General features: G+C 42.6%; 1 protein-coding gene across 23 annotated transcripts in view; it reads left to right on the forward strand.

The window, feature by feature from the left end:
* Positions 1-15,278, forward strand: part of cac (calcium voltage-gated channel subunit cacophony) — a 99,835-nt gene that overhangs the window by 11,705 nt on the left and 72,852 nt on the right. For 19 of the 23 annotated variants that reach the window (XM_026812298.1, XM_026812317.1, XM_026812295.1 and 16 more), the window contains exon 2: positions 11,930-12,163. In XM_026812298.1, coding sequence (XP_026668099.1) covers positions 11,931-12,163 — 233 coding nt within the window. In that variant the 5' untranslated portion in view covers position 11,930. Of the gene's footprint in view, positions 1-11,929; positions 12,164-15,278 lie in introns of those variants that run through there. The other 4 variants (XM_026812293.1, XM_026812299.1, XM_026812310.1 and 1 more) reach the window with 1 other exon arrangement.

Below are 15,278 nucleotides of genomic sequence, written 5' to 3' on the forward strand. Positions count from 1 at the left end.
CTCGGCGAGCGGTTAATAAAGTTTCATCTGATTTCGATGAACGCGCAGACACGATTACTCCCTTCCCCGTTGGATCTTCGAGCTTCAATTTTAATTACACGTCCCTTCACTAACGTGTATACGTAACGTGCGCACGCACGCACCCTCTCAACACTTTTAATCTCCTTCCCTAACTCGTTTTACGAAGTTGACTCGCAGTACAATTATGCTTCGTAGCTCGTTAGCGTTACCACCGAAATTGCGCTAACCGGGAGGACGTTCTGTCGGCTAACTTTCTAATTAGTGAAATTTCCATGCACCGTCCTCTTTTTTCGTAGAGCGCGCGACGTCAACTTCCGTTATACGAGATCCCATCGATGCTTCGTCGCGAGTAACGAATGGAGGATCGCGTATCCTCGAGACATTTCTGTATCCAAGTATCGCGAACTCATCCAACTCGGTCTCAGACGGAGAAAGCAATTACTATAATGGACGGACTGACTAGAGTAGATCGAGTCGAATAACGATGTTCCCTCGGTTCACCGAACGTCTTCGGCCTTTAATATCTAATGCTCGGATTCTCCGCATCTTTCGCGAGCACCCGAGCGTTATTTTGACCCAGACACTATCGATCGCGCGATATTCGACAGCCAGATTGAGAGCGAATGAGAGGGTGAAACGGCCACCGCGTTGTTGCGAGAACGGGGTTCTCCCCTTCCTGCGATTTTCCATCAGCGTTCGCGTCGATATCGAGGAGCAACAGGGTGCCGATACATCTCTGTTTCGTTTTTTCGGCTACCGGGAAATTTGCGTATCGACAGTGTGTCAAGTCCTCTGCGTTCTGAGCCAAAATCATTCTAATAACGTTTCTTCAATAAATTCGTAATTTGGAAAGCCCAACGGGAAACTGATTTCCGCTGAATCTATATTTCCGCTATAAAATCCCAGTAATTTTATAATCCAACTTTCGTAGATTCTTTTTCATAAGCGGGCGAAGTAGAAAAATTTTGTCGAAGTTTTCATCGTTTCCCTTTTGTACCCTCGGAATTTTTCTTTGAGCTACCGATTCTTGCGGAAACTTCGTGCTCGATATGGCACTGATCGTTTTACACTGGACGCTCGCTCTCTAAGAAATTTTCCTACGAAAATTGTCGGAAATAGATAAAAATCTAACGACGATATCTTTTTTTTATTTCGACTTTTCGGACTCTTTGGAAACAACGAAATATTTTCGTTCGCGGATTTGTCTTTCTCAGAACATTCTAAAATTTTCTTTATCTCCGGTCCCTCGGGTGACAAACGACGGGTGGGTAAACGTGGTCGTGTTGCGATATACACGGTGTCCAAACAAACACACGTGAACTCGGAAAATGTTCTATGCGACGAATATTATACAAACATTTGCTATACTTTAGGTTACTTCTAAATGCAGTTACAAGTTTGTATCATTTTTTATAAGCTCTGTGAAATTTATTTGTTCAATCGTGTTTGTTACATCCTGTGATGATAGATAGTAATACAGTATGCGATGGATTAAAACGGAACACCCTGTGTGTGTAAGAGGCGCAACAGCGTGCTCGTATATCTCGGTAATTCTCGGAATACGGCTAGCACTGAGTTTGCGGATCGTCCAGGCTAGATTGGGTTCATCCGTCATAATCGAAATACCGATTCGTTCTTGTGGAGATATCTTGCTTTCCCAACCTCTTCCCTTTCGTTTTTCAGCGGAACGGGCGAAAAACTTAGACAGCGTTTACTTAACCGATCTTTGTACGGAGCTGGCTCATCGTCGAGCATGGAAAAAAGTCTTTTTCCCGTTAAGCGATTTGTGTGTTGGTAAACGAAAAGAAAAGCGAGCGCTCGCTGGGCGTTCGGGCAAACTGAATTTCCGACTACTTTCGAGGTTTAACACCGGAAGAGTTACCGGAGTTCTTTAACTTTAACTATCCGAAGTGCGAGAGACTTTACCTACAAATTTCCGCGAAAGCTCTTGTTCTCTGTTTTATTCGTTTTTCTCCTTCGACGAAAGCCGATGCTCGCGTGGGTAGTTATCGATACACCTCTGAGTGGCTGTTCTCCCGGTATCAGTTAAACTAATTCCGCGATGTTCTAAATTCGAGGAGCACGCCGATATTCATTCACCTATAAAAAATTCAAGTTATTTCACTCGTTCCGTAAACTATTCAAATATTATAAATTCAACTATTGAGACTATTTTAATATCGTTTAGTTTCCAAACTGTTATTCAGCATACTTTGCACGTTCCTGTGTAACATCTTTTTCGATAATGATTACAATTTTACCTGTTTTATAGCAATTATGTTAGTACATTAATTTGTTATGCAATGTCCATGGTACTGGTTATACGTGACTGTTCAATTATTTTACATGAACCCTCATGCTCGTCAACGGTTAATCGCATACCATACGAAATCAAATGCGTTTGTTCACGCCCGGAAATAATTAAGAAAATTTTCCAGTTGTCGCACTCGATGGATGGGGTGGGGGAAGTAGCGAGGTTTAAGGGTGAAAGCACGGCACGCTTTAATCAGGTTGAAAATCAAGAAGCAAAGCAGGCGTGTAATTTAGCTCACCGCTTATGAAGCATTAAATCCGTTAGCTACCGTTGCCCAGGCAACGTAAATTAATTCCCGCGTCCAAAAAGTTTTCCAAGCGGGACAATTAAAGGTAGGTAGGTGGAAGCACACGCGAGCGAGCTTTGTTGAGTAGCTTTCCTAATTTATGAAATATCCGCGCGTTACTTCGTTTCAGTATTGAGAAACGAGAAGCAACATTCCTCTATCTGTTTATGATAAACCGTAGAATATTAATATTATAACGATTATTGAGTTTCCCGAATTAAATCATGTCACGTTAATACGAAGAATTAATTGCTTCGTTTGATTCGTATTACTGAAAGTAATATAATTGATTCCCGTATTTGAGAAACGATAACCAATCTTTTTATCACTGTAAACTTTGAAATTAGCACGTCCGTTCGCGGTTCGTCTCTTTCTGTAAAACCACATTTACATGCATTCCGAGGGATAAATGCGCGGTCGGTTTTACGATGTCCGGCTTTCGCCCGTCGTAAAACTTGTAATGCAAATGCGTCGAACTTAATGGACTCCAGGCTGGTCAAAGTCGATTCTCTCCCACGAACGATCCTGAAATTACGGCTTATCTTTTTAAAAGAGTAAAGCGGTCAAACGGAAAGCGATCATGGGGAAAAAGGAACGAGTTAAATTTCGCGTAATCGTCTAACGGGGCGGCGCGTGCATGCAAATGCGTTTAACCGCGGCACAGTTTAGAGGGTAACGCGACTCTCGGTCGATTATTCGGTAAGGAAAGGGTTAGCTAATGGTAGGGAACGAAACCTCTTCTCCTTTCGCTCCGTACGAGTTCGAGTATAGAAAAGCAGTTACTATTACGATGCTGGAAAATCAAAATTAATTACTAAAACGAATACCGAGGCTTACTGGCACGTGGATTAATTAATGCATTAGCGTATTGTACTTCTATAGGAAATCATTGTCTTAATGTACGCATTATTTAATTAAGGTATCTGTTACGAAATATTCATCGTATTTTCCGCGATTTTATTTCATATAATTAAACAGCAATTCTGTTAATATCTGTGACAAAATGAAACAATTTTGTATTGCCAGATGAGACAGTCGTTCTCGTTACCAAGGCTTCGTTCGCATCAATGACGAGCCTCGGAAATGAAGTATAATAGAATTGTTAGCCCCGGCCACTTTTCGTTTCTCTCCCTGGGACGCTTGCCACTCTCTAGGAAGCGACCCGACGCAACTACCGGCTACGTAACGCGCCCCTTAATGAAAATCCATTTGCTTTAGACTCGATTACTTTTCTCCGACCCTAATTACTGTAATCAGGCTCCGAAGAGGTTGTTTGACCCTTAATTACGAACCACGTATCCTGCGGTTATTATATATAATAATCATTACGACGACTGAAAATTTTTTAACATAATAAAAAATTTCTAATAGTCGGAAAATGTATTACGGAGAGTAAATTGTCATATAAATTCTTGAAAAAAAGTACATGGAATGTTTGGATCAGATTTGTTGATAAACGCTATATGTATAAGTTGAAAAAATGCAGCGTTTTGCGGAAAGTTTAATTTCTCTGAAAAATTGTAGGTGTGTGGAGATTGGAGTGGAAGTTTGAAAAGTGTATTTCTCATCGGGATTGGAAGGAGGGCGCTTGGTAGCCGCCCATCGCGACTACTTTATTATTTACGCTGTCCTGGAAATGAGAACAGGTTCTCCCACTCGTAAAAAGTTAGCAAGTCGCCGTTGTAATTCCTTTATAGTTCGAGGAGCGTCTCGCGAGCGATATGGGCGCAGCTTTACGAGGCATTTTGCGCGGCCGTGTCGTCGTTCGTTTGTCGTCGCCTCGCCCCGTGGATATCCCGGGCGAATGCAAATTATCAGAATCTCGACGTCCGATAAGAAGATCGATACTCTTTATCGTCGGGCGTTCGACTCGACCGATACGAAACGAACGGAAGGCGCGATAAGGGAACGAGCAACTGACGGCTTTAGACAAAAAACGAAATATCCCATCGCGATATTTACCAATTTCTCGCGGCAATCGAGCCACTGTCGATAGAGGCGGAAGTGGAACGGAGAAAGATGCGGGAGTTTATTGAAACTGAGGCAATAAAGGGTCGCTGGAGACAAAATCAAGTTAGACGGTCATTGAAATTTCACAACTTCCCAAGATTCAACCTGGTCTCTGGTTCGAGCTTTGACACACGAAAACTCGATTAAGTAGCAGGTTAAACTTGAGAGAATGTCTATTCCTGAAATTTCCGCCTCTGTGCCTCTCAACAGTAAATTGTACCAAGACATGTACTACGAAAATGTTGATAAACGGATTCCTATCTCTTTTCTGTTTATCGGTTATTTACTGAAATTTTTGGCGATTGTAAAATATTTACTGTGTAGTTGAATTTGGTTTGCTACAAGCTGGCAACCGCGTCCGTCGAAACGAGTTGTAATTTGCAATCTCGATGAATAACAGAAAGCCAAAATTGAATACAGTGAGGACAATGGAAAGTTTCACAGTTTGCTATCCAGGTTCGGGAAAGCATTCGAGTGCTGGAATATGGGCCTCCTTTCCCTGTTTCTTCAAGTTTCATATTGCGCTTGTTTCCGTTTCGATGGTTTCGAAGCGCGATGACTATGCGGCCGCGTCATTCAATTTAATAGCAGAGTACGTACAGACCGTTCGACAGTCCGCGCTGTGGAATCCGACCGGGAAATAGCTTTTTCGATCGAATTCTGCATATACGATTCGACAATGGGCCGTTGCCAATCCCTATCCTGTATACAGCGTAGAGGTATACGATTCTATATTCACGGCTACTGCTGTCGATGGCTCCGAATTGTTGCGGGTCGAGACTGATCGGATCGTTTGCCTCCTAAGATTTTTATCCTAATAGACTCAAGTCTTAAGAGAGTTAGTTCTTTAGAAAGGGAAATAAGAAAAGTGTTCGTTCGAATCTTTTACTTGTATCAGACAGTGAAACAGTAATTGGAAGCTGTGGGTCCTGCAATTGGATTTATTTCTAATTGAGTTTAGACGTTATACGGGTTCCATGTCCAGGTAATTGAAAGCGGAACAATTAAAAAATGTGGACGGATCGATCACCCCGTTTGAGGGGCGAGGCGTAATTCCGGGGGAGACTATCACGGCCGCTGACACTTAATTTCGTTCACCGTGCAAAGCCCTCGAAGAGGGATGCCTCGAACGTGGCCCATTCGCTCGCGAATAAGAACACCATACCGTCGTAGCGATCGATCGAGAAACCGGGAAAACGCTCATCCTCCCACTTTCGTTCTCGAGCAATTCACTTTTCGCTTTTACCCGTTGAAATCCCTTCCCCATTATTGTTGACTCTTCTACTCGAAACCCGACCTGTCAGTGTCCGCGGTTTACTCTTCGCGGTTCCTCGAGCTACTGACGTCCGGATAATTAAACGCACTAACATGTCGGGCAGAATCTAAGAAAAGCGTGGTATACGATTTATACTGAAAATCGTAATCTCGGTACATTCTTGAGAACTGGCTATTTTACATTATCAATTTGCCGTAATTTGTTCAATTTCTCGAGCTATTGCCGGTTAGATAGTAATGAGACGTGACGCGATTAATTAATGATCACGTGGCGCGTCCCGTCTCGAGAGACAGTTTCGCACGTGTCTCCTTCAGCCAAGCGAAATTCTAGTCCGGAATTACTCGCCACTGATTCTCGTTTCTTCTTTTTACTTCTTGCCAATTTTCTCTTGGTTCAATGAACCACGTAACCGGATACGGTAATCCTCTGATGAAAAGTATCCGAGCTAGATATGCGAATATCAGTACTATCTGTAGCAGTACTTATCCTATCATGTTAATCGATAATGGAACAGGATTACCATTAAGAAGGTTGAAACAGTTTTTCAATTATACGATTAATTTTTCTTTATAACATTGTCTATAGATAAAATCGAATTGCTTCCAGCTATTGTGAAGTTACGATATTTAGATTGATGATCGCTGGGGAGCCGGTGTTTCGTGGAATTCTAGGAAAATTTCTGTTCCAACGCCACCCCTGGGAGTTTATTTGTTTTCTTTTCCCGGCGGAGGGGCTGGCGTTATCACGGAAGTCCTCGAAGGGATTTTCGAGGCCTGATCTCGAAGTCTCGGCTCCCTTGGCGGTTACGCGAGGACTGAGCACAAGCTCGGAACTAATTTCACGGCGACTCGCTCGATCCCCTCCGACTGGTTATTAGATTCTCCACGGTTGATCTACGTAAAGCGAACGAGACTACCCCCGGTACGTTAGGTTTAAATTCTGTTGCCTTAGCGATTTTTTTCACCTATCTTCCTAGCTCAAAAGAGAAATAAGCATTTTCTATTTTGACTCCCAACCAATGTAAACATACTGCGAATTTTTATGCAAAATACATTTATGGTAATCAATGAAAAAATTTCATTTCAGATAGATATTTATTTTATCATTTCAGCTTCGGAATATGAATTTATTTTTTATATTTTCATACGGTACATGTAACGTTTTTATTTTCTGCATATTCGATGTTTTTTATAAATTCATAAAATTGGCAATACTTGCAAACTACTCGCATTTATTAATATTAAAAATTTTCTCTCTCGCGTTGTTAAATAAAATGCACAAGTTACGTGTCGAGAAGAAATAAAGAGACCGGGGAAAGGAAGGTAAAACGTGTAGGGAATAGACAGGTAGAGAAACGTGGTTGACAGAGAGACGATGAAAGGGAAACGTGCAGTTTCAGCAACAGGCGAAAAAGAGCAATGTTTGGGGGCAACGCGCGTCGAGAAGAAACGTTGACGTACACATGACGGAGGACGATGTATACAGCGCACACGGTGCAGTCCACCGGAGCTCGTATGACGAAAATGTTGATTAATCCTTTAACAGTTCCATTTCCAACAACGATTCATTTATATATTGTTGTAATAATGTTGATCATTTTAATCAGAAGCGATGACGTTTTTTTATTTCATTTCAAAACTTTATGATTCGATCGAACGACCGCACAGCGAGTTAAAATGCGTGCATCTATTCACGAGAAGCGATTATTCGACTTCTTGGTAGTCAGAAATAATAAAAGCAACAAATTTGCCTCGTTGAATATGCAACGTCGTGCATATGTGTATTAATTCGTTCATTCAGTTTCATCCCCGGATATGTTTTTCTCCCCTTCCTGGAAAAACGGAGGAATTTACAATGGAGTGGGATCGCGATGAACTCGGTGGCGAGAGCAAGACCGAGACGAGATTCGAGCACAAAAGATCGGAGGGAGACGAGAGCCGGGAGATCCGTTTAGATATTCTGTATACGTCAACGGGGGTGGGTGGAGGAAGGGAGGGAGAAGCAGGGGTTGCCGGGTAACAGAGAGAGGTGGGATAAGAGCTCCCAGGGGTGCCTAGCAACAGGTTGCTATCCTAAAATTTCGACCGGCAAGAACGGAGCAGCCTGAGTGGGGGTCCGAGTATCTATAAATGCACTGACTGTGCTTCCTCGTTAAATTATGAACGCTTCATCAATGCTCGTGACACAGACTTCGGATGTTTATGGGAAATTTAAATTCGTCGGCGGATCCGACGTTACCGAGGGTAATAAATCGAGTTAGGCGTTCATAATAGAGAAACGAGAAAGGAGATTTAATTAGAAGCGTGATTAAATATTATATTATCTACAAGCTCTGTTCCATCTTTAATATCCTACAAAGTAAACTACATGGACGAAGTTAATTGCGTAGCTTGGGTCAGCCGCTTTGAACGATACATATGATTAATTGTTGGATTCGCAATTGAATTCAGTTCTGGTATTACCAGACGAGATAATAATTACGGTTCGAGCTCGTAATTAGAACGCAATCTATTTTCTAGCGTAAAATTAATAGCTTATCGGAAGTAAATGATCGGGTATACGCATCTTGATGGCCTCCTTGTTGTTCTGCTGTTCACGCGTGTACATTAACGCGGTGTGGTAGCCCGTATACCGGTGGCTATTGCGAGCGTAACTTCGATCAAGCGCTATTGTCGCCGAAGCCCATGTATTTCTCGGTAAATGGAACTTTATGACGTAACACGGAGGACAAACAAATTTTCAATAGCGAAAAAATCACGTACGTGAAATTTACTGTACTTGGACGCGACGAGAATTTGAAAAAAGCACGTTTTTCCAAATCCGGTTCGTACCTCGAATTAATTTGTACGCTTAATTGCATTTCGTATCCTCATTTGCATTTACAGGTATTGACGGTTGTCAATGCAAATCTTGATTCCATTATTCTTTTTAGTTCGAGAGAAGGATTAAGGGAACGCGGATATGAAATTTCAGTTTGATCGTAATACCAATAACAGGCAGTGACAATTAAAAGCGAATAAAGAGATTACTCGCGGACTGGTACATGCGTATGGGTGGACATAAGTTAGTTACGCGTGTAAAATAGATTGGAATTCATTCCGCGCGGCGGAAACGAAGTAGAGCTGGCCAGTTATTAATTCGTTCCTGCAAATAACAGACAGCCTCGCGTTGCGTTAACATAGGAATCGTTCTCTCGATGAAAATTTCACACCGAGATTGAATCTGCCAACTGACCCTCGGAATCGAGAATCACCTGTCGCTGTCTCTGTTACGTTCGACCACTGATAACCGATATTAGCTCTTTCGTAGGATAGGATTAGGAGAAGCGTAACTCAGGAATCGATAAACCACTTTCTTTTGCAGATATCGCTCACAATTAATTAATTAGTGAAATCCAGTTCTCTAATCTACAGCGGTATGTTATCTTACACGACGGTAAGGTAAAATTGCAAACTATTAATTATATGCTGAGACGGTCGCTTATATTAACGTGGAATGGATGTAATTGGATAAACTTCTCGTAGGAAGCGCAACACGTGAAACGGAAGTTGAGCATTGGTAACGAGACCTAACGAGTAGCACAGAATTTACTAAGGGGTTTCTCGTTTCCAAACTTGCCTCCTCGATAATTTCCTTCAAATATTTTTCCGCAAACCTTATTCATTCCTGGTTATGACCATCGCGTTAAATTAGTTTTGCGTGCAACGATACGAATCCTCGGTACAATTTACTTGAAACGTAGATCGAAGAAACTCGTAATGAGATTCGAAAGCTGCCGGATGCATCCGTGGAGAATCCCCCTTCTAGTTATCTCGGACTCCCTCGAGTGTGCATAATTTATAAAACGAATGACGGAACTTTCAAAGGTTAATTAAATGAAAAAAGGAAAAAGCGCGCCGCTAATATCGATTTTCGCGTCGCGAAGACGAGAAAGGGATAATGATCGAAATACGCGAGACACGCTCTCGAGTAAAGCCGATATCTGATTAAATAATTATCCGGGATCAGGCGACGATCTTTATCGAAATTACGCGACGAGAAAAATAATGAATTGTGACTCGATTTTTACAGCAGTCATACATTTATCGTGCTATTGAAGTAGAACGGTCTGATTTCTCTACATATAACTCGTTTTCCGTATCTGTTCAGCAGAACATGTAATAAGGACAAATGGCTAGGATAAGGAAGCTCTTGGGACGGAATACATATTCGAGAACTCTCGCGAGGGAAAAACAAAAGAAAGGACAGCAAGGGTCCGCGAAGCTACGAGAATGTAATTTACGATGGTCACTGACACTCTTTCTCTATCTTCCATAAATTATAATTATCACGATCACGACACTCGCGATAATCTTCGTGAGACCTTCGCGCCAACTTTAGCTATCTTTACGAAAAGCCGAGGACGTAAATAGAAGCCGGCAATTCCGTGAACCGATATCTATCTACGCATCAACGAAAATAATTTTCAACGTTTGTCTGCTCTCGCAGTAATTAGACTCGGCGATATTTTTAACCCACGATAACTCGTGTGTGCCGCAGAGGCTCTCAGACTTGAAAATTGCAAAAACATGCAGAGCCGGAAAAATACATACTATTATCTCTATCGAGATATTAGTTTTTAAATTGACATTAGAAACATTTTATTTATAAAATTCCAGTCAGAACGTTAAACGTAATTGCTTCGACCATATTATTAACTGACAATAATGGACCGAGAAGCAACGGTCAATTTGATTCTCATTCTCAGTCCGGGTAAATATTGAACATTGTGGAAAGTAAAAGGAGTTTTAAGCGTCGCTCTCAAAGGAAGTGGATAGCCACTCGAGGTTATTCCCTCGCGTTGGAATGTTGACCGAACTTTGAGAACCGCTTCGTCGGAATAACGAAGAAGTTTAACCACTTGGTAGGCCGCTGTCTGACTGCATACCGAGCTTAATCACTTTCGATACGTGACTGCTACGAAGCCGGCTGAATTATGAGAATCAGATTAGTGAGCGCGTATAATTATTCATTTCTTTTATTCGTTTCAGCGCTTACGACCGCGTCGTGCATCGTCATCTCTACACAAGACTGAATCTCTGCTAGCTTGAAATATGTTACCGTTTTTAATTGATATTTCATGATTGATGAACCGTTCCTTGTCTATTATCCATTTTTTAACAATTAATATCAGTCCTGGACGGAATATTCACTTAATTAGCAATCCGTTATTAATGCCAGTTTTACTTATGCGAATAGAAAAAACAGCCTTATGTTGCCAATCGCGATTCGCGATTCTATTAGATTGCCAAGTAATTAATATTGATTAAAATCTTCAGAAAACGTGAAAGCCGATACACATACGTTAATTAAACGAATATTCCCGTACACGGTGAGTTTGACTAATTTCAATTAGTGGAAGATGTTCGTAGACGAATCTACCAACATAGTCGCAGTCGTGTTTGAATTAAATCCGAAGGGATTGCTTTGATGGGACGGGTAACGTTATCAAAATTTTCCACGCAGCGGAGATAAATCGTTAACGCAGTTTATACGCACTAGAAAGAACGTCAATCGGCTAGCTCGTGCAAAAGCATGGCCATTGATATGGAAACGGGAAACGAAACGAACGAAAAGAATTGGTCGTCGGGCGAGCCAGCGTTTGTGAGTGTTAAACAAACGTGGATCGCGTGACTCCGACTTGTTCTTGATGGTTCGAGATTAGGCTAGTCAGCCTAACCCAATTAAGCCCAAACCTGAACTAAAGCGTTCGACTGAATTTTTTTCGAATGATCTGTTTCCAAGTCACAATCGTTCTTGCGAATATTTCCTTCATTTATTTATTGTCATTTGTCTCTTGATCCCACGTCGTTTTATATTCAAACGTATACTTACAATGAGTATAACTACTGGGTTTCCTCGATCGAATCGAGCCCCATCGTAGTATCAGTGTTAAAAAAAGCGAAAGTCGGGACCCGTCAAAAGGGTAAAACGAAGCTATAAAAAGGAAAAGGTCATTAAAAAAAGGTTGTATTGTCGACAGGATGTTGGGCGGCGTGGGAGGCCGGCACATGTCTACGCGTCGGCGTGGCAGCAGCCCGCTGGTGCGTGGAGGTGCGGGCCTCACAGGGTATCCTGGACCCGGGGCCTCTGGAAATCTCAACGATGCCGCCACGATTCCAGATGTGCAACGATACAAGAGGCGGATGGCTGTCACCACCAGCGATTACAAGAGCTGCGCCCTCGTACAGACTCGAGTCAAGCTTGGCGATATCATGTAAGTCTTGTGCATTCTTTTCCTAAACCGTAGCTTCCATAAGAAAAGTTAAAATGAGATTATGGAATGTATTGACATCCGCAGGAGAAATTGAAATTAATTCGAGGAATAAATAATATTTAAACACATTGATTGTTTGAAACAGGAAGGGTAAAGCAGGGTGTCTGACCAGTAACGTCAGTATCTACTACCGAGGGCAGATTAAGAGTCGATAATACAGTCATCCCCTTCTCTGTTTTCGAGTACATTCAACGTTGCCGGTTAGGTAGAACACTGGTGATAACAAACTAGGGGTAGTTACCCCCTTGGAGAGGGTAGTGAATTGCTGACTCACTTTACCAACCACTGTGAACGGTATTAGTGATCGATACGACAGATTCCACCAACCGTCGGACTAGTTGTATGGTTATACTACTGCCAGTAATAAGATATTTGATTCGTACTAATATACTGCAAACTGATCATGTAGTTTGCAGTCCTTATATATATTCGACAAAGTTTAGACGTGTGTCACATCAATTGGAGATTGTACACGCTGAATAGCAACATCAATTAGAAATAAAATGGATCATATTTGATATAAACATCATACGGTTTCATAAGTTGTATATTTCTATGATCAGTTTTACACTTATTCACTTATTCACGGTACGAGATGGCGACAGGAAAGGGTTGCGGCTGGCCAAGCCAGGGTATGCACTACTGCGGCTGAATTAAAGCCTCCTCTGTACTGAGGTGTCTGTACCCCGCTACAGCTTAGAGAGCGCGCGGCGTGCTTTTCAACGCTTTTTACGATTATCGATTGCTCTTCGATTGTTTGGCCATTACCTTTTATTTTTAGCACAGCCTGTCGTTGCCCGTTCTACTAAATTTAATTACGATTTCTAACTACATCTACTGCTGGCACGACCTATCGTTCACGTTTTCATATAGGTTTTCCACGAATCTTTTTATTCATCCCCAAACCCGTGAAACGGAATTGGGACGATGTTTTATTCGGTACCTGTTCGATCAATTCATATTATTGTCATTGCCTTTTCAATACCGTAGCGATCGTTTGGTAGGTGACTGCTCTAACCCTGCAAACGTAGAATCAATAGAAAAGAATCGATGTTACGTGGAAGTAGGTCTGGTTGCGTTATCGCGAATAAAATCGCCAAGGTTCTCGACCTTTACTATTAAGACGATCTCAGACTTCGGTTCTCTTCCTATCTCGATTCGCTAACTCGATTCGTTCCATCCGTCGTTAACAAACGCCAAGTCATATACTCTTGAGATTGCACACTCGTCTGGGTCTGCTGTTCGAGACTCTTTCCGACGATAGAGCCGAATATAATGCTGCGAGACGTTCCAGTATTCTACGCTTCATAAAATGTAGCACAGTTTTATAAGAATACCCGGTGACAGTGATTCAAGTTAGGAACCGGTCCAAGTTTCCTCTATCTAGGATACGTTTGTCCAAAAATGGGCTAGAATTTTCGAAAAGTGGAACGCGGGGAGCGAGATACGAGATTTTCACGAAAGTAAGTAGGTCGCGATCGAATCTGCTCGTCCTTCGGTGGTTGCTCGATGCGAGAATTTGACTGCGAGGAAGCGGCGTAGCTCGCTTGCTACTCGGGCTAGTTTCCGGTAACGCGGTCTCTTCGTTGATAGATTAGAGAACCCAGGAGGAAAGAGTTTTGTCTTAGACGTACACAAGCTGTTGATTCGTGGGATGAAAAATATTGATGTATCTGTTAGTTATCGAAGCAGCGAGACGATTAAGACTACGAGGTCGTGAGCTAATTGTATTTTTTCACCCTTCCACGATCATTTCGTTGAACATTTAATCGTTCCGCAACATTAGGCAATGTCTCTGGCTAGACGCGACGTTCCTAGGAGTATGACTAATCTCTCGTTTCAGTTTTTATTACGGATTCCAAGTGCGAACTATCTCTGAAAGTTCCTTCAGTATCCAAGTATCTCGCGAGATGTGGAGTAGACTCGGGATAGTCCGCGTGCTGGTTAGCCTGTGCTCTACTTTTTTATTCGTCTTGAGGCTGATAGCCGATTGAAATCGTTAGCCCTAGTTCGGCTCGTTTCTCGGTCTCTCCCCTTCGGTGGCGTGTGTGGCGAATCGAGTCGGAGTCAGAGTCGCGAAGTCGAGTTGACTCGACTCGATTCGGTGTGGTGTGTTTCAGGCTGGTTGCCGGCTGCCGCCGTGAATCAATACCCGCATTGCGCGTGCCACCCCTCTTTCTCTCTCCCTCGTCGCCCCTCTCTCTTTCTCTCTTTCTCTTTCTCTCTGCTACACCCTCGCGCAGCCCCTCTGCGTCTTCGTCCCTGTCTCACGCGATAACCTCGTCTCTCTCTACCGCTCTTTTTCTCTTTCTCTCCCGGTCACCTCCACGTGTTCTCCTCCTGCTTTCTCCACTTTCGTCGTTGCGCCTTCCTCGGTTCGGTAGCTTTCTTTCTTTCGTGCGGCTCGTCTTCTTTCCTCTGAAACCCGTCCCTCTTCTTCGCATCTTCCATCCCGATTCGACTTTAGGAGGACTCCACGTTGCCACAACGTCGGCCCTCTTCTCCACGAAAACGCTCGTTAGACTTCCTTCGTATTCCAAAAAACCGGACGGGAGTAACGAGAGAAAGTGACGCGCACTGAACGTCTGAAATTGAGTCGGTCGTCGGGGTTTAAGCACCGAATCCCGTACGAGGTAAACGGGTTTTCAGATAATGCGGGAGATCGAAGGGGCGCGTGATCTGAGTCGTAAAAAATCCTAATTTCCCGGAATAACATTTGTCTCGCCGAGACGATGTGTTTCATTTTCCAAAGTTGCCTTTTGATAATGTATAAGGCGACCGTACCCGTCCAAGAGTGAATAAAGGGCGTACAAAAGGAGAAAAATAGGACGAAGGTTGCGACATTTAACCCATACGCTTGCGAATATTCGAAAATCGCTATTAGCATCGAACGTACAGTCCGTTGCAAATATCTTTAACTATTTCGTCAATTTTATTAGAGATTCGCTAATAATTGACCAAAAATAGGAGGATTATTGAAAATGTAGATGATGTTAGTTGTAAGACGAGTTAAAAGTAGGTCCGAAGATCTCGAATCCCATGCGATGAAAACAAC

The sequence above is a fragment of the Ceratina calcarata genome, unplaced genomic scaffold (genome assembly GCF_001652005.2).
Source record: "Ceratina calcarata isolate Rehan_Ccalc_2016 unplaced genomic scaffold, ASM165200v1 scaffold27, whole genome shotgun sequence".
In the NCBI taxonomy this organism is placed as follows: Eukaryota; Metazoa; Arthropoda; class Insecta; order Hymenoptera; family Apidae; genus Ceratina; species Ceratina calcarata.